Source organism: Centroberyx affinis, unplaced genomic scaffold, assembly GCF_046629955.1.
Source record: "Centroberyx affinis isolate AG114_WGS23_722 - 3 ecotype Tasmania unplaced genomic scaffold, CSIRO-AGI_Caff_v1 ptg004444l_1, whole genome shotgun sequence".
NCBI lineage: Eukaryota > Metazoa > Chordata > Actinopteri > Beryciformes > Berycidae > Centroberyx > Centroberyx affinis.
The window spans coordinates 63,044-82,668 of NW_027282115.1; the positions used below are offsets into that span (position 1 = coordinate 63,044).

Here is a 19,625-nt window from a genome sequence, read left to right on the forward strand (position 1 = left end):
GAACGGCAAGACAGGAGACGGGAAGCACATCAAAAATTCATAATTCACATTTCAGTTCCGCTGTTTACCCCCAGGCACGCTTGTCACACTCTTGCCTCTCAGATAAACACACACATTTCTGAATTCTCACTGACGTCTCACATTTGCTCGTTCTCTCTCTTTCTGCCGCTCTCTCTCCTTCACACACACACTCTCACACACACACACACACACACACACACACACACTAATTACACTCGTGGTCCACCTATTGACTGCCGGTCCTACAGCAGAAGGATAATCTTATCTGGAGAGAGCAGCCCAGCCCAGTGCAGACTGCCGCCTAGTTGATTAAATGTGCACAGAACAGGGGAAGAAGGAGATGTGTGTGTGTGTGTGTGTGGTGTGTGTGTGTGTGTCTGCCATCACAGGGAATGCGACAGCAAAGTGATGGGGCCATGGCTGAGCCAGCAGTATCATGGGATAGTGTATGCGTGCACATGCTGTAAGTGTGTGTGTGTGTGTGCGTGTGCGTGTGTGTGTAATGGATGGATGGAGGAGAGGCTGTGAACCTGTACCAGCCACATTCCTTAGAGAGTAGAAGTGAGAGGAAAGGTGTATGTGTGTGTGTGTATGTGCGTGTGTGTCAGAGAAAGGAGAGAGAGAATGTGGGAGTCTGATGAGTTACAGCATATGGACAGTGTGTGTGTGTGTGTGTGTGTGTGTGGTTGTGCTATTGACAAGGTGATATACAGCATACCACAATGCACAGTCTGCAGTATAATACAGAGATCCAGTATTCAGTCCAATGCAACATGTTTTCACTTTGCTTTGCAGTATTTGAAGATAGAGTTTTGAATGATGTACACACATAAATCACACTGCCCTTTAGGCCTCTGCTGTCTCCCCACACACACACACACACACACACACACATGCATAGACACACTGTCTTCTCCCATGCCTTATTGTTTCCCGATGGTGGTTGAGGTGATCTGATTTAGAGTCCCCCCCCCCGCCCCCCCACCATCGCTCATGGTGTCTCCCACTATCACTCCGCTAATGCAGCCGTCCATCAATAGGTAGAGCTCATTGTTTGCTTACATGGGGCGAGAGAGAGAGAGAGAGAGAGAGAGAGAGAGAGAGGAGGGAGGCGGATATTTTCCTTTTTTTTTTTTTATATTGGTTTATTTTTAGCGCTTCATTTGCCAACATCCACATGTATGCGATTCACCTCGGGTTCGACCGATAGGGATTTTGGAAGGAATACTGGATAATATCTTTAAATTTAATTTGTCATTTATCATTTTCATGCCAGAAAATGACAGGGATTATGTGTTTCTGCTGGAACTGTATTCTTGTCAGGGTGGAAAAGCCTCTGAAACAGCATTTAGACCATCATGGGACACTAAAACCTCCATCATATCAGCGAGGACGACAGGGACAGACTGATATCTGATTTTTATTAAAAGTCCAATATCGGGCCCCATATACTGGCAAGCAGATCTATCGGTCTAACCCTGATTTCACCACCTTTCTCTCTGCTGTACCATAATAATACTACAGATTCACAGCCAGCACGTACCTGCCTTCCCACACAGACTCATTCACACAGCAACTAAGACGCACGCTAATTTATACATACAAGCTGTGAGCCGAAGGATTATTGTTTTTACAGATATCACTTGAGCAATTAAACTCATACGAGCTCTGAGGCAAACAAGGGATTCTGGCGGATTCTGGCGGATTCTGGCGGATTCGGCGGCGGCGTTTGTATCCGCCCTGGTACAGAACGTGTTTCCCTCCACCGGGCCGCCGCGGTGCCCCCGGAGGCCCGACTCTAATGTGGCCCCCGGAACAGAGTGATTAGCAGAGCGATTAGTGTAGCTATTAGCTCACGTTGACATTCAAATAGAGGGGTGTGTGCGCGGGACTCGGCTGTCGGGGAGCCGTACTGCGAGGCCGTAGGTTAATTATGCCCTCTGCTGATGCTTCTGTAGGTCGAGTCTGACGCTGACGTCTGGTTTGCAGAGGCTAAGTTGTCGTGTGGGTTGCTAAGGGTTACTCGGGAAATGTAATCCGGTCTAGGTTACTCATTTTAACATGGTAATAGCGGAAACCTCCGGAATGCTCAGTCTCATCTGCGTAACCTGCTTTCTTTCACTATCACTTTATGTATTCCTATTTAATTATCTCACCCTGTGTTTCTTATCTAATGTCCTATATACCTTGTGTAAACCACTTGCAATTGCCTTTGTGTGCAAAATGTGCTATATAAATAAACTTGCCATGCCTGTTTACACACTGCTGTTTCAGTAGGGTTATCTTCATCTGGAACCATTATTTTAAGGTGTGCAGGATTATGTAAGTGGCCAAAATATCACAATCTAAATGCAACTTTGCTCTCAAATTTGTCTCAAAATAACCAGTAACCACGTCTTTGTCTCGCAAAAAGTAACCATAACTGTCTCAGATCAGATTGCTGTAATTCTGTAAAATCCCTTACTCCCCGAACCTGTTCACGTTCAGCATCAATTCCCATTGTTCCCCGTTTTTTGGCACTTGTAACCTCCGTAGATACCTAATTCTTTCGCTTTCAGCCAGGATATCGGTGCCCATCTCTCGGGAAACATTCGTTCGCAGCGTCAATGATGAAGCAAGCTTGACAACCGATTGTAATGGCGCGTGGCTGAATCACACCCCCGCATGCCTTCCAGATGTTATCGAGAAAAACCCAAAACATTCAGTGTATGTGTCATTTTTCATGTTATCTGTGTCCACCCCCCACCCCGCAGAAGGCTGGAAACACGGGTGATATACGGCGATACACACCCCTCTCCTCGTAAATCCACCCCCTTTCCACCCCCTGCTTCTGCTTTCCCCGCCCTTCCTCTCTCTACTCTCCCTCCTTCTCCTCTTTCCCTTCCATCACCATCCGCTCCCTCTTCCCCTTCTTCTCCTCCATCCCCCCCCCCCCCCTCCTCCTTTCCTCCTCCTCCTCCTCCTCCTCCTCCTCCTCCTCCTCCTTTCCGGATGACGGCGCTGTAGCTTTATCGACTGCACAGGAACGCCGGGGGAGTTCGGATAGGCCGCGTATCGATCGTTGCGGCTTAAGGCTGCCGCTCTCGTTTATTCATATTATTTTTCTCCGGTCCAGCGGTATGTCTGGCCCGTCTTGACAGCCCAGTCTAGACCGGTCCAGGCCCTGGGGGGGAGAGGAACGGCAACGGAACTCAGATTTCTAGTAACTAGGTTTTTTTTTTCAATTAGGAGTCGAGATATTTGTGTTTGTGTTTTTCCATTCATTGGGAACGCAGCGGATACTTGCATGCTGGGCCTCAGCTGGGCGGAAATGAATTAGATTAAAATTCATTGGATTAAAAAATTAAAGTGAGAATAATTTGAACTACGTGAGATGCAGCTGACTGAGTGCATTTATATTCTTTCTGAATGGGAGTGAATTATTCAGCTGCCATCACTGGGTCACAGTGGGCCCACAGAGTATGAATTTGGGTTTAGACATGCCCTTTACTGAATGCTAATGAAAAAATATTAGAAGGTTTAGGGAAATAAGAAAACCCTGCTGTTGTTTTTATGATGTCTGAACAAATCTTTTGCATCACAGCCATGACCTTTTTTGTTTCTATTAAAAAGTATCCAGAGATACTGGTAGGAAAGAGAACTGGGGAGATAGACTCTTTCCCATCCAGGTATTTTTGCAGCATATTCGACTAAGGCTGTGTTCACACCACGCATGTTTGGAGCAGTTTACTTGAACTCTTTCATTTGTGCAGGTGAAAACAATGCCATCTGTACTCAGGTGGCACCAAACAACCAAACCGAGACGCCTGAAAATGCAGGTCCTTGGTCCTCTTCCAAGTGACCTGCGGTTCATTGGAAGTGAGAACGTAATCCAAACCAACTACAGGAAACAACCCCAAAACGCGACGGTTTATGGGTATAAGGAGACGGATGCTGACATCTGATAGCCAGCAGTTCCTCATGCTTGCATTACAAAAAGAAGCAAGGGCAAAACTGCAGTCGGCCGCAAGTTACAAGGACCGGAATCGGATTCGCTTTGTCTCCTCCTTACAGCCAAAATGTCTAACCTGGTTGGCAGGATGACAGGTTACCAAAACCTGTGATCGCACCTTAGGAAAGCCTCGACGCTTGCCCTATTATCAACCTGTTGACACTTTAAAGGCTTCACACCGAGGCTTCTCACCTCAACATCGGGAACCCACCAGGAACGCACCCCCCCCCCCCTCCCTCTCAATTTGCGGATTGAGGTTACAACCACCGCGACCACAGATCTCTGCGACGGGCGGGTGATGATGATGACAACGCACTCCAGCTCGCCGGGCACTGATTAATGAGCAACAACAAACCAGAGTGCATTGTCATCAGACAAATCGAATAAACAGGAGGCCGAGCCCCGGTCTCTTTCGGCTCTTTCTGCGTCATGTAGCTAAATGATCGATCTCGCTGCGAAGGTGCCAGACAAGAGACTGAGTGAGTAGTGCTTCACCGGTGCTGCGTTTTCTGAAGTGTGATTGCCTGTTTTTTTTGCCTCCATGGAGAAAATAATCGGGCTATTCAACCGGTCTATATGAGCTTTTTTTTTTTGTGTTGTTGTCCTCTCTGAATATGGAGAGGTCTGTTTTGTCACAGTTCATGGTTGAGCACATACATCACGGCGTCCTCGCTCACACGGACAATGGCCTTCGCATGAGGCCGCGATAATGTATGCGTGTCCTGGATATTTTTAGAAGCTGATGACTGCTAGCAGCTCATCGATGATGAGGCGGACGGAGAAGGACGTCTCTTGTCGAAACGGACAGTAAATTAGTCTGATGTCCCACTTTACTGCCTCTGTAACCCTTCGTCTCTACTCCCCTCCCTCTCGCTTTCAATCTCTCTCTCTCTCGGTACCCTCCAACTTTTTCCGGCCCGTTGTCCTTTAGCCAAAGGACTCGCGCAAACTCCCCTTTCCCTCTCCTGTCCCCTTTTCAATTCCCCTCTCAGCTTGTCCTCTGGCCCCGTCGTCGTCCCTCGGTCCCCTCTCCGCTCGTCTCTCCCTCTCTCTTTTCGCGGGCGTGAAGGGGGAGGGATGGAGAGCGCCTGCATTATTTACGGTAGCTCTTAACCCGAGAAGGGTCGCTCTCACCGTGAACCCGGAGCCCTTTTTTTTTTAGAAGCGCTACCTTTTTTGCTTTCGAGACTTCAATGAAAAGGTGAACTTTTGTTAATGGAGCAGATGTGGCGGTGTGTTGGCAGAGAAAAGAGGCAGGAGGTGAGGCAGGAAAGAACACGTTTTGCATTTAGCTCCGTGGCTGTGGTGTTGTAATGGAGGTGATGTAATTGCTTCAGCTCATTAGCATCCGCTGGGGTTCATGGCGTTCATATTTTACATAAAACAAGTCGCATGCATTGTTAAGAAATTAACATAGAAATGAGCAGACAGTTTTTTCATTGTAAACACTGAATTGCTATGTGTTTTCTAGATCGCAATTCAATATATTGCGATACAAAAATGTGACAATACATATCGTAGGGCTCAAGTGAGACGCTTTCCCATCACAATTTCACAAACTCTCCATCCAAATTATATTATTGTCACTTTGTAATGACATTTTTAAATTGTTGTTTACATTCTAGCAAGCCAATGCCATTGCAGCAAAGATTTGTGTCTCAGAAATAAACAGAATTCTGCACAGTCAGACTTTGTTGTCATTGAACTTTTATTTATTACATCGTATCGTGGTTGTATTGAATCCTGAACCTTATATCACGTATCCAATCGTATCGTCCCATCCCTAGTGTTTGCTAACACAGCCATGCCATGTCTGGATTAGTATGCATTTGAATATACATTTTCATAGTTGGAACTCCTTGACATGCCCTTTATCATTGATTTATCTTGAGTGACACTGCACAGCCTCAAAAGTGGACACGTTACTGTCGTGATAAGACATATCAAGCTCTCGTTATTCTCCGATGACTCACCCCAAGTCTGATCAGGACTGTCCGCAGAGTTCATCTAGGGACTGGTATATTGAATAAATGCACTAATGTAGTTTATTTACAGTTGAATGGAGCCAGCCCTGTAACAGTATTAGATAACACATGAACATGCGTAATTCATTTCGGGGCTGCAGGACTCGCTGTGCTGCGTGGGGCTGAACTCGGAGAACGTACACCAGGGGGTCATTCCAGGGACGAGCTCGCAGACGCTCCAAATGTCTTCTTAGCTGTGCTCGGAGCAAGGGAAATGTCTTTTTGCCTTCCAACCCAACCTAAAAATGGACTCGGCAACATATTGCTGTCGTCATGTGAAAACCTCATAACTCCAGGTTTGGAGATTTTCATGTTTTCACTTCAATTGAAGGATTACACAGTCGTCTATGGGCGGTGAGAATTCTCTGACATCTTGAGCTAATGAAACCCGATTGGATAAACTAATCAAGCTAACAACAAGGCTGTTTTTTTCTAAATTTTTTTCTTTCTTAGTTCCTAAATAGCTGACATTTTGAAGATACAAGGTTTTCATGTTATTCCTTGGGTCTTCGGGAGTTCACAAATTAAACAGTTGGACTCAAGGTCATAGGATGTCAAATGCAACATGTTTCCGGGTGTATTTTACCTTTAAGGACCATATTGCCAGCTCCCTCTCAAGCTGTCACCTCATGTTAGGCATTTGGAAAGGCAGAGCCAGATTTAGCCTGGAGGGGCGGGGGGTTCCTCAGGGACGGGCCTGGCCTGAGGGGACTCTGTCATGTTCTTCAGACCAGTTCAGCTCAGTTCAGTCCAGTTCATTTCAGGTCCCGGTTTGGCAAAAGCAGTGTTAGAAAGTCTTTGTCCTGCTGAGAGCAAAAACAAACTGGCAAAGATGACTTCAGTGCTCTTTACTACAGTCGCAACGTGATCAGTTTACAGCAGGTCACACAAGTGCACACACACAAACACGCAGTGAATGAAAACATCTTTTTATATAACAAATCCCTTGCTCTGGCTGGGGTCAGCCAACCACTATGCTTTGTTAATAATTGATCAGCTGAGATCTTAATGTGCTGCGGCGTCGGGCTTTCTAGCTGCTGCTTTTTGTGCTGAGGCATCCTTCTCTACGCTCGGTATTCTGCATGTGTGTGTGTGGGCATGCGTGCTGTGTGTGTGTGTGTGTGTCCTTTTCTGACACAGCACTCTTATGCCATTGCCTAGAGATGCCTTGGACTAGAGGGGCCTTGGAGGGAATATATAAAGAGGAAATGAGTCATTCCGTTGCAGCCGGTTGCCCTTTCTGAGAGGTTTCACAGGGGAAACGAGCGGATCACAGAGGACACAGAGGCAAGGTGGTGGTTGTGTAGTGACTTTTAATGTGTACATACTGTACAAGGTGTGTGTGTGTCGAGGGAGATGCATATTTGTGAGTATGTGACTTTGTTGAATATTTCAAGGTGTGCTGGTGAGTGGATGCACTGTACTGTACTGTATGTCTTACTACAGTCAAATGGTTCATACCGTTTGTTTTAACCTAACCTAGATGGGTGGGGTTTGCTGCATCAGAACAATGCAGAAGAAGAACAATGCAGAAAAAGTTCTTGACCCTGGTCAGAGGTTGTATGTCCATCTGCGCCCATGATAAATGGCTTTTCTTATAAATGATGCCTCATTACTTGCACTTCTAGTTGGTCCCAGGTGGCACTAAAAAGTCTTACATTTAGCTTACCGAAAGCGGAAATAAGTGGATCCATCTGAAGCCACTCGATGCCTGACACCATTTTGTGTCCCTCTGGAAGCCATTCTGGGGTCGGCACCCCGCGTTTTCCCTCTGACAGCACTTCAGAGCTCAGCTGACAGCTGCGAAAAGAGGAGGGCACAGGGAATTCTATTGTCTTAGCCCTCCTTCATTACCGATGCCCTACACTCCCTTTCTGGGCTTTTTTTTTTTCAACTGCAGCTTGTGTGTGGAGGAGGAGGAGAGGAGGGAGGGATGAGAAAAGAAATGATGACTGAGCAGGGAGAGGAAGAGTGCGGCCTCACTCCTTCACAGCCCGTAACAGATAAGAGGATTATAAGCACCATTCGCCATCGTCGAACCGTCCTTTTCTTGCTTTTTTCCTCATCCATTTTTCACATTCTCTTACTCTGACTCTTTCTCCCTCAATTCCAGTCCATTGTCAGACATTTCCTGTTATGTCTCTTTTCTCTGTCCCCTATCAATTTCACCCCATTATTACTCCTCCTGAGGCTGCCCCTCTTTGATCCCCCTTGGTCTCTCACTCTTCTACCCTCAACCTTTTCTCTCTCTTTGTAATTCATCTTCTTCATTTCCATCTCTTTCTTTTTTCTCCTTTCTTGGTCTTTTGTCACGAGCAGAAGCTTTAAGATTAAAGATCAAGAGCAGACAGAAGTGCCGCCTTCTATTAGTCAAGCCACATTTTATTGCTTGAGTGAATTAAACATGCTCCGAGGCATCTCTCTAACCCACAGAATGGAAAAAGAAGCCATTGAAGAAAGAAGCCGTTCATTGAATTTACTGAACATTGTCCAATATGTATGTGCCATAGAGTGACTTTCATCAAATTGACTTTACTTTGTTGTTTTCTGACTTTCTCAACCAAGTCCAAGAAATAATAAAGACAGTGAATAAGGAATGAGTTTTGAGTCAGGGCTAAACAGTCAGACAGTTCATGCTCAAACTCAACCAAACATCTGTTTTCTATATTTTGATAGAGTGAATTTTCCAGTTTCTGGCAACCTCGTGGCTGTAAAGACACAGCACAGTTGAACTCCACTTTTTAAAGTTTCAGCTCGGTGTTGAATCCTCCAAGTAACATTCAATGATTGAAGAATCTAGGACTGCAACATTTATATTCTCACATACTGTAGATATATCAAGGATGGATTATTATGGGAACCTTAGTCATCGTAGAACTCTAATCTTTTAGTATTTACTGCAAAACTTAATCGCTATAACCACCTTGACTTGGACTTGTCCCTCAAACACTTGAGACTTGACTCAGACCTGAGCTCAAACACTTGAGACTTGACTTGGACTTGTCCCTCAAACACTTGACTTGACTTGACTTGTCCCTCACACACTTGAGACTAGACTTGGACTTGAGCTCAAACACTTGAGACTTGACTCAGACTTGAGCTCAAACACTTGAGACTTGACTCTGACTTCTCTCTCAAACACTTGAGACTTGACTTTGACTTGTCCCTCAAGCACTTGACTTGACTTGGACTTGAACTCAAACACTTGAGACTTGACTTGGACTTGTCCCTCAAATACTTGACACTTAATTCAGACTTGAGCTCAAACACTTGAGACATGACTTGGACTTGAGCTCAAACACTTGAGACTTGACTCTGACTTCTCTCTCAAACACTTGAGACTTGACTTGGACTTGTCCCTCAAACATTTGAGACTTGACTCAGACTTGCATTAAGTGACTTGTGAGCATCCCTGGCGTTAAACACATCGTTTTTAGCCCTGTCTTAGCGTGAGCTCCGCCCTATACAGCATGCACTAATGTTCCTATGGTGACCATTGTCAATCAGTAGTATTTGACCTTCTGCTGTCTCTGTGTTTTGTCCTCCAGTACCGGATTGGGCAGCTGTACATGATCAGTAAACACAGCCATGAGCAGAGTGACCGAGGGGAAGGGGTGGAGGTGGTCCAGAACGAGCCGTATGAAGACCCGGCGCACGGCCAAGGACAGTTCACCGAGAAACGAGTCTACCTCAACAGGTCAGTTCTGTTTCTTTATCGTCCCCCAGATGATGAAATCACACAAGAGATGATGCCGCTTGTTACCGATTGGCCCATCGGTGCCCGCATCATTCGCGGGGAACGACATGGTTACTGTTGCCTTGTTTCTCTGTGTTTCTGTCTCTACCTTTGTCCCTGTCTATCTCTTTCTAACTCCGTCTGTCTCTGCCTCTTTTTGTCTCTACCATTATCAGTTTTTCAATTCAAATCAGTTTACAGAGCTTTATTGGCCTGGTAAGATTTTCCTTTCACTGCCAAAGCACAGTTACACAACAACAGCAAATGTAAGAAAAAAAAATCTGAAGAAGACAAAACACAAAGAATAAAGGGAACGCTGTGAATGCAACATTAACCACTGAAGCCACTGTAATATTTCTCAAATTTTTTGAATTTAATGTTGTTAGTTGGCTCTTCCACTCTGTCTCTGTCTCACTCTCTGTCTCTGCCACCCTCTGTTTTATGTTTTGCACACACACACACACACACACACACACACACACACAGGGAAACAAGCTGTATGTGTAAAGAAACATTGGTGTGCCACATATTTTGTGTTTGTACAGTATGTTAAATTTGATGTTGAGAGTTAAAAACTACCAAAACAGAAGTACCAGAAACTTTTTTGACGTCTTTGTTGCTCAGCGCTCATTGCTGTGGTGTTTCTTCACTGCTCTTCCCAGAGATCACCTGTCAGTCAAACTGCACTGTGACGTCTTTTTCCTTGGATTTTCTGTTGGTGCAGTTTGAGTTTTCTTTTCTTTGCCTGTTCAGCCATGGTGGCTATCACTGCTCATGCTAACTACCTAGTTCTTCTTCTATTTATTCTAAACAAACATTTTAGTAAGGCTAATGTAAAAGCTTTCATGGCCTGCTTATGTTGAATCACTATTGTGATATATCAATCAGTGATAGAGAGAAGCAAATGGGCCATTTATTTATCTGAAAATGTCACTGATTATTACTTTTAAGGTGATATAGAAATCTCATCCGGGGGCCTGCATGCCATCTCTGCAGTTCTTCCTTAAAAACCACAATATTGCCCATGTTTCTGTCAGCCAGTCAGAAAGCTGTACTGTAGCTTCAGCAGGAATACCAAGTCAGCTCAGCTGAGGTCAGATAAACACAATTTCTATGAGTGAATGTTCTCTATTTGCTAACAGTGTTGCAAAACAAAATGCATCAGTTTTGGGGCAACGTGTCACCACCTCCCCCGGCTGAGAAACCGTCCAAAAAACTGCGAGGAACAAAAAAACGTTGTGGTTTTCTTTAGACAGCTCGAAAATCAGCAGAGGCTGTGCAATAACAGGCTGATGATGTGGAGAATGGAACAGAGGGGAAAGGAGGAGAAAAGAGAGAAGGAGGTAAGAGACGAGTTGGGGATGAGAGGAGTAGAGTGGATTGTTACAATTCAGACTTGTCTTCTATTACTATGTTTTATTTTCAAAGTAATAAAGTAAATTCAAAAAAAGTAAAGTAAATTAATTTTAAGCAATAATCCACCACATTTTCATATAAAAAAAAATGTCTGTTTTGCTACTCTCTATCCGATTGGTTTTACACAACAGTGATTCAACCTATATCCAGTTCATGAAAGCTTTTACATTTACTGTTCTAAACACCTGGTGTCTGGTAGCTCTTTCCTGGGAAAAATCCTCTGGCACGGAGGAAGTGATGCGTTTTACGTTTCCAGTTTGTTTGGAATAAACAGAGGAAGAAGAACTGGGTAGTTAGCATGAGCAGTGATAGCCACCATGACTGAACAGACAAAGAAAAGAGCGCCACCTACAGAAACTCACACTGCATCAACAGAAAATCCAAGGAGAAAGCCTTCTAGACTTGAACCTTTCCCAAAGCTGGAAAAGCTGGAAAGAAAAAGAAAGTAGAGTGGATATCTGCAGATCTATTGGCTGGGGTTGCATTCAGCCATTTGATAGGACTGTGAAGGTTAGAGTGACTCTTACACACACACACACACACACACACACACAGAGCAGGGGTAGGCATTGGCACACTGTTACTATCATGTTGCCCTGAGTTACCTATCCATCACAGCTGTATATCACACTATACCGCTCCATCACCCCGCATCCCATGAGGCTCTCTTGCCCCTTGTGTGTGTGGAGTGGTATACTGTATGTGTGTGTGTGTGTGTGTGTGTGTGTGTGTGTGTGTGTGTGTGTGCGATCTCTCCATGCACATACAGGCATCAGAGAGAGAGGAGGCGACAGACAGAAAGATGGAGATGGTAAGAAGGAAAGGGAGAAGAAAAGAAAATGAAAGCAGAGAGAGAGAGAGAGAGAGGGGGAGAGAGAAAAGGAAGAAAGGAGGGACAAAGAAGCTGTAGGCCATTTGTTTGAGCACAAATACCTGTGTCAGCGATCGCTGTGCCGGGGAACTAATTACGTTGAGTCAGCACAGCTCTGCCCTGCGGAGGAGAGAAAGAGAGGGAGAGAGAGAGAGAGGAAGAAAGAAGGCAGAAGGGGGGAAACGGAGAAATATAGCTGGGTTTCCATTCAAGTATTTTCATGCGAGTTATGATGAAAAGGCTGAATGGAAATGGCAAATTTGAATAGAAATGTTTTTACGCTGGCTTGAGGTGTTTTTTTTTTGTTGATAAAGAAATTGTTAAGAATAGCAATGGAAACACATTTGTTGAATAATGTAATAGGCTTGGCTCAGTCTAATTACAGTTAAAAAGTGGCTTTGGACAGTCTGAAATGTAAAATATACAGTATGTCTCCGAGAAATGTCACACCTGCCAGTCTCTATCCTGGTTGTATGGCCATTAGTTGGTGTATTACAATATTGCCAAGTGCATTTCTTTTGTTTTCATATTACATATATTCATATATTAGCTGGCAGTAAAGAACAATAGCATCTGACATTTAGGAAGCGGGTAAGGGTTTAGGGTTTTTTTTTTTTTTTTGTGTGCGACATTTCAAAAGCTCGCTTAAAACACGCTTTACTGTTGGAAGTGCAAGTACAGAGAGAGAGAGAGAGAGAGAGGGTGGAAAGAAGGAAAGAAGAGGGGGAGGAGGGTGAGAAGTGGGTAGAAAAGAAAGCGAAAGAAGCGGCGCGGAGTGAGAAAAAGAGTTTAGAGAGGCAGACGGTGAAGCCTAAACTCTCAGATGGAAAAACACAAGCGCTGACCTTTCCCCCCCCCCCAAAAAACAGAGCAGCTGACATTTTCTGTAGATGATATTTTCACTTCTCAGGATGATCGTAAATGATGCATAAATACCAGAAGTATAGCAGCTCTCCCTCACACACCTAGTGAAGGGATACTCAGCCATAATTCAACTGAACTGTTGCACTGTATGCTGTTTCCCAGCAGCTGCTCTCCTCTTTGTTTTGCTATAGCTGCTCACTTCAAAGCACCTTTTTCCTTTTTTTTTTTGTCCGAATTCGATTTGGTTATATGAAATTTAAATGAAGTGCGCGCTGCACTGAGCTCCATCTGTAAACTAAACAAAAGCCAAAATAAAGTCAACTTAAGTAAACGAAACGAAAATGAATTAAAAGTTCCCATGAAATGAACTCCCATTACTGGAAAACAGTGCGTCTTTCACGGTGACCTCATGCTGCACCAGTAGGCCTAAATGTAAATTCCAGCCCAATAAAACCGTCACAGATTTTTTCAACAGTCCCGCCCCTCTGTCCCACCCGTCCAATAAAACTGCCTCTCTCTCTCCCTGACTGATACCCCATTGGTTTACACTTTTGAATGATCCCTCACCGCGTTATGTCCCGCCCCTACATCCTGTTTCAAGAGGAAAATACATCAAATCAAGGAAGTAAAGATGTGGTTTCGTGCAATAATAACTCAAATGAATGAAAGTAATGTAAAATAAGACTGAAATTGAATAAGAGGGAATAAAGATAAGATAATCCAGACAGAAGCTACTACGCTACTCCAGTGTTTCTCATCACAGGCTTCCATCCGGCTAATCGTTTAGCTCCGATTCACCAGCAGGGAAGTCAATCTGGACCCATTCTGTCCCCATCCGCCCTCGCGTCCTGCCCCGCCGCTTTCCCCCCTCTCGCCGCTTTGGCCCGAGCCCCGTCCCCGTCCCCGTCCCCGTCCCCGACCCCGAGCATCGACTCCCGCTCTCGTTCTGTCAATACCCATCGCACAAGAGCAGAGAGAGAGGGGCGGAGGACACTCGATTTTTTTTTGGGATGGAGTAAAGTGCGAGTTTCTCTGCCAGGGTTTTTTTTTTGTTTTTTTTTTCGATTTTTTTTTTTTTTTCTGTTTTCTGGTGTGAAAAGCTGCGAGCGCGCGGGCCTCATCCTCATAGCAGCCACCCACCAGGCTTGGCAAACGCGGGCTCCGCCGAGGCAGCTACTGGCAGCGCTCTGTAAAAGAAGAAGGAGGGAATGGGAGAAAGTGAACAGATGGAGGTGGAGGAGGAGTGTCAGTCACTTTTTTTTTTTTTTTTTTTTTTGGAAACGAGAGAAAGAGAGAGAGAGAGAATATACCGGCCTGTCGGCGTTCGGCACAATGTGACGGTCGGGAGGCTGTTTTTATTCACAGCTGTCACGATGCGGTGGGCGCCATTTTTCCCTCCTCCTGAAACAAATTGTTCTCGGTGCCAATCAAAGGGAAGCGGAGATGAAGGCAGGCGAAATGAAAGCCGGCGCAGTTTGTGCGTTTTGACACGTCGTACAAAGTTTTCAATGCGGCCCCAATTATAGGCTTACCGGAGTCGGAGTAATAGAAGATCAGAGAGTGTGGAGCATGCGCACGCACATACACACGTATATAAATACACGCCATAGTGCGCATGTTGGTGGTGTACCTGTATGAGCTATGAACACATGGTGGGTAATAGAGAGAGATTCTTAAAAAGGGGTTCTTAAAAAGTCTGAAAAGTAAATCAGTTATGTAAATTTAAGGTGATCAATACAGAACAGGATGAGTACAATATACAAAACATGTTTTTTTCCCATAGTCTCAAGTCTTGAGGCACAAGTCAAGTCCCAAGTCTAAATGTAAAACACCAAGTCAAGTCCAGGTCATTAATGTCAAGTCTCAAGTCTAAATGTAAAACACCAAGTCAAGTCCAGGTCATTAATGTCAAGTCCCAAAGTCTAAATGTAAAACACCAAGTCAAGTCCAGGTCATTAATGTCAAGTCCCAAAGTCTAAATGTAAAACACCAAGTCAAGTCCAGGTCATTAATGTCAAGTCCCAAAGTCTAAATGTAAAACACCAAGTCAAGTCTAAGTCATTAATGTCAAGTCCTTAAGTCTAAATGTAAAACACCAAGTCAAGTCCAAGTCATTAATGTCAAGTCTCAAGTCTAAATGTAGAACACCAAGTCAAGTCCAAGTCATTAATGTCAAGTCCCAAAGTCTAAATGTAAAACACCAAGTCAAGTCTAAGTCATTAATGTCAAGTCCCAAAGTCTAAATGTAAAACACCAAGTCAAGTCCAAGTCATTAATGTCAAGTCTCAAGTCTAAATGTAGAACACCAAGTCAAGTCAGAACAAATCAAGAGTCCAGTATCAATTTAATATCTTAAAACTAAATATCTAGGACTTTTCAATGCAATATGGTTTTAATAGGATAAAACCTTGGTAAGAGCATCATGAGTTTGATTTCTAGAATCGCTTTCAACTTCAATAAATTCAATCATTCCATACAAATTCAGAAAACAGGTCAAAGTCATTTACACAAACACAAGATCTCAAGTCAAGACTTTAGAAACCTTTTCAAGCCATCAGAGTACAAGTCAAAGTCGAGTCTCAAGTCACCAGAACCCAAGTCAAGTCGAGTCTCGAGTCTCCTCTTCATGCATCAAGTCGAGTCTCAAGCGAGTACAGTTGTGACAGAAATAGTCTGATTTTGGCAGCTGATTTTGTCTCTTTATTTTGGTTTTTTGGTCTTATATTCAATCCCAAGTAGCATTAAAAAGGCCTTAAAAAGCTTTGTGAAACTTGCAGATATTCTGGAGATGGCCTTGTGCATGTGTGTGTATGTGTATGTGTGTGTGTGTGTGTGTGTGACCACAAAACGCATCAAAATTTCATGTTTCGCTCTCTGAAGTGCTCCTGGGAAGTGTTCCTTCTGCACCATCCTTCAGTTTCAATCTTCTGAAGTGGAACCAGTTTTTGATGATGATCGCTGCAATAATGGAAGCGGTTCATTAATATTGCCTCCCCTCCTTCCCTCCATCCCCCTCCTTCACTACTGTATGTCTCTCTCACACTCTCTCTCTCTCTCTCTCCTTATCTGTCTCTCTCTGTCTCTCTGCAGTAAATTACCCAGCTGGGCTCGAGCCGTTGTTCCCAAAATCTTCTACGTGACAGAGAAAGCATGGAACTATTACCCTTACACCATCACAGGTGAGCACATACACACACACACACACACACACACACACACACACACACACACACACACAGAGCCAGTGTGTTATGAAATGAGCAGCTAATGGCCCTCATGCAGCTGTAAGAGAGCCCTGACCACATAATGGCCAATAACACACACACACACACACACACACACACACATACACACTCACCACTCGCGCCATGTCTAATCCAGTTAGCTGCTGTATAGGAACAGATAGAGAACAGCCATTATAAGCCCAGCACACTCTAACACACCACTTGTCTTGTACAGAAATGGAGGCTGGAATAGCTCAGCACTGCAGTCTCATGAAAACATAACATTTCCCAAAGGTCAGCTTCTCAATGGGGTTTTTTTAATGGCTTCCTTTGGCTCGGCAGTCATAATATTTTCAAATTTAGTATTTTTTTTTTTTCAGTTAGGACACGCAACTTTTGACTAGATGTTTGGGGAAGTTGTGGTAGCGCAAAAAAAGAAGTAGATTTTGTAGTTAGATTGTAGTTAGATTTTGAACATGTTGAACTTTCGGTTAGAAACATGTTTTCAACAGAGAGCTTTTCTACTGAGGTCTCTACACAACTTCAGACTTGTATTCAGGAAATTCTGATACTGCTAGAATCACATTTTCCTCCATTTTCTTTCTCTTCCTGGCTGGCTGTATTGTACATGCGAAGGTTTTATCCGGTGTTGTAGTGGTATTTTTAGAAGTCCTCCTCCTCCTCCAACAACATCAACAACAACAACAACAACAACAACAACAGCAACAACAACAACACACAATCCAATAGTTCCAATCCACTGTATTACAATAGAGGCTACACCTTGGCTACAATAGGCTTATGTTGCTGTCTTTCACCTTAAAAAAGGAGTTATTTGGATACAGCTGACTATATGTTGTATATATGAACATCTAGGGAATATCATGGAATTCTGACATGCAACAGTTTAGGACGGCTCAGTCCAAATCCACCATGATGACACATCGATCACACTGTCGGTCTCACCAGTCGCAGCTTACTGTCTGTCACTACGAGTCCATTTGCCAGCAAGACATGATATGAGACAGTGTGAGCAATTAACATGTTATTGACATGGGAACGTGTCAAAGCTGACTGCAACAGTAGAATAAGCTTCAATACAAGCAAATATAATAGTAAAGAACTGTAAAGATCAGAGTGGCACCGGCCCGGAAAAGAGAGAAGAACTCAAAGTAAGAGCTGAGGAGAGAGATAAAAAGGGATTATTTTTTTTTGATGAGAGCAAATTTGCGAGCGAGTCGAGGGGAGAGGGGATGGGATTCACTGAGCTGTGGAGTGAGGTAGTCGATACGTGACAGGCGGTATTTTATAGAAGCGATCTCTTGTATGTGTCGCACATATTTCACACCTTGCAACCTTCCTCATTTCCTTTCATACTGTAGCTGAAGGGCTGTATCGCTAACCGTGTGTTTCTGTTGTGTCCTCCCTCCCGCTCTGGCCCGATGTCTCCGTCACCCCCCCTGCCACGCTCTGCAGAATACACCGTAAGTATCTTTACTATTCAGTTTTTACATTCATGTCTCTGTTGTAAAAGAGAATAAGCAAGTGTGTGAAGATACTAAAGTAGATGCAAAACACAAATTTGCACAATTTTTGGAGAATTTTTTGAGTTAATTGAAGACCTCAGACAAAGAACCATGTGGATCTGCTTTAATATTGTTGGAGCAATGGTGTTGAAATTGTTAAGATGGTGTGATTTGTCACTTTAAAAGTACAAACGCTCCACTGGCATCGACTATGAGCATACAGAAGTCGTCAATTTACACCCTTTGGATAATGAGGTATGGAAACATCACCCATCTGAAAACTTGAAAACGTTCTCTTATGGGGTTTTGTATGGAAGTTTCAGTGAAGAACCATCCCAGCCAGCTTGTTGACTGGATTTCACTCTGATTGAGCCACAATATATTAGAGGATTAGAGTAAAAATCCCCTAATATTACTTTTCAGCATTTTTCTCAGTGGCTCGCTCTTGGAATAAAGTCGTTCTTCATCGGACATGTGCCACATTTTAGGAAAAAAGTGTCTTAGCATTTTTTAGCATTCCTCATTACATGCAAACAGCTGTGGGTTTAGTGTGGTTACATGCAGTATGGATTGTATAGTGGGTGGGTGTACATACAGTGGAGAGTGTTTTCTTTTATGGGTTATAAGCTGCTTTGTCAAATGATTCCCTCGCGACAGGAGCATGGCAATGTAATGTGACAGATTTGTGTATGTGTGTGTGTGTGTGTGTGTGTGAGTTCTGTGTTCCTGCATGTGCTCGCCGTTGATAAAGACCCGTACATTCCTCTTCCCACACTGGGAATTAGAAATCTCACTCAGCTTCTCTTCAGCTTGACGGATTTGACAGCTGCTAAAGCGTCCGATGATACAAATTGACTCGCTTAAATGCAAAAAAAAAAAAAAAAGGCACATTTCGATGCGTTTGTGGTCGGAATTCATGTTTTAAGAAGTTCATTTTCGCCATCCGCTGCCCCGGCATCTTGTTGTTTTTATTTTCACGGAGGGATTAGGTTTGTTAGCCACATAAACTCACTCTTCTTCAAAGTCGACAATCGTGGAGACAACTAGATCTAACTGCTCCAATTAACACACACACACACACACACACACACACACACACTGAGAGAGAGATAAACATACCCGCTAATGGGCATGTCTTTGCTAATGAGCGAACCTGCCTGTGTGACCTGTGATTAACCCTTGAAAACTGAAGCTACAAGCTGACGTGGCACACACACACACACACACACACACACACACACACACACACATACATAAATACAATTGGGTTTAGCTATAGGGATTTTTGCTATTCGGAGAATGAGAAATGTCAGCGGCGTGACTCACACCGCTTTAGGATGGAGGGATGGATGGAGGGATGGATGGAGGATGGATGAGGGGGGGGACAGAGGACAATGCTGCGACAATGACAGAACGCTCGATAATGTCTCCGTTCATGTGTGGGAGTGTCGGGGGGGGTGTTTGTCTCTGACTCACTTCATATATATACCCATGCCAATATTACGTTTTCAGGGAGAGTAGGCAGCGCAAACTCCTGAAGTTTTTTTATTACTTTTTGTCAGTTTTGACAGTGTAGAGTGAAGGGAGACACTGGGTTTTTTTTGCTTTTACAGTATGCAGTGAGGAGGAAAGTAGAGAGTGACAGAAAGTCCCAGCAGTCAAGTGTTGGGGAAGTAAAATGACTTTGTAAAAATTATGATACATCTGCCATCCATATGCTACAAACAGTATACATACAATACTACACATGCTGTCTGCCATAAACTAGAGTCTGGAGACAAAATAACTTTATCTGGACTCATCATAGGAAGAAGTACAAGCTTTCTTTTAACTGCTACATTTAGACCCAGTCTGGATCCAAACCCAAACCACACTACACTGTTAGGCTTCTTTATGGTAAAAAGTAGTATGGTAAAAGGTAGTATCAAGACATGAGGCAATGTTAAAAAAAA

The 19,625-nt window shown here is 43.9% G+C and overlaps 1 protein-coding gene across 1 annotated transcript in view; it reads left to right on the forward strand.

The window, feature by feature from the left end:
- The window catches only part of LOC139665096 (cytoplasmic phosphatidylinositol transfer protein 1), a gene marked incomplete at its 3' end in the record, with an annotated part of 69,870 nt that extends 53,768 nt beyond the window's left edge, over window positions 1–16,102 (forward strand). Inside the window, exons 2-3 of the mRNA XM_071544062.1 lie at window positions 9,585–9,733; window positions 16,014–16,102. Coding sequence (XP_071400163.1) covers window positions 9,585–9,733; window positions 16,014–16,102 — 238 coding nt within the window. The remainder of the gene's footprint in view (window positions 1–9,584; window positions 9,734–16,013) is intronic.
- Between the last annotated feature and the right edge of the window lie 3,523 nt (window positions 16,103–19,625).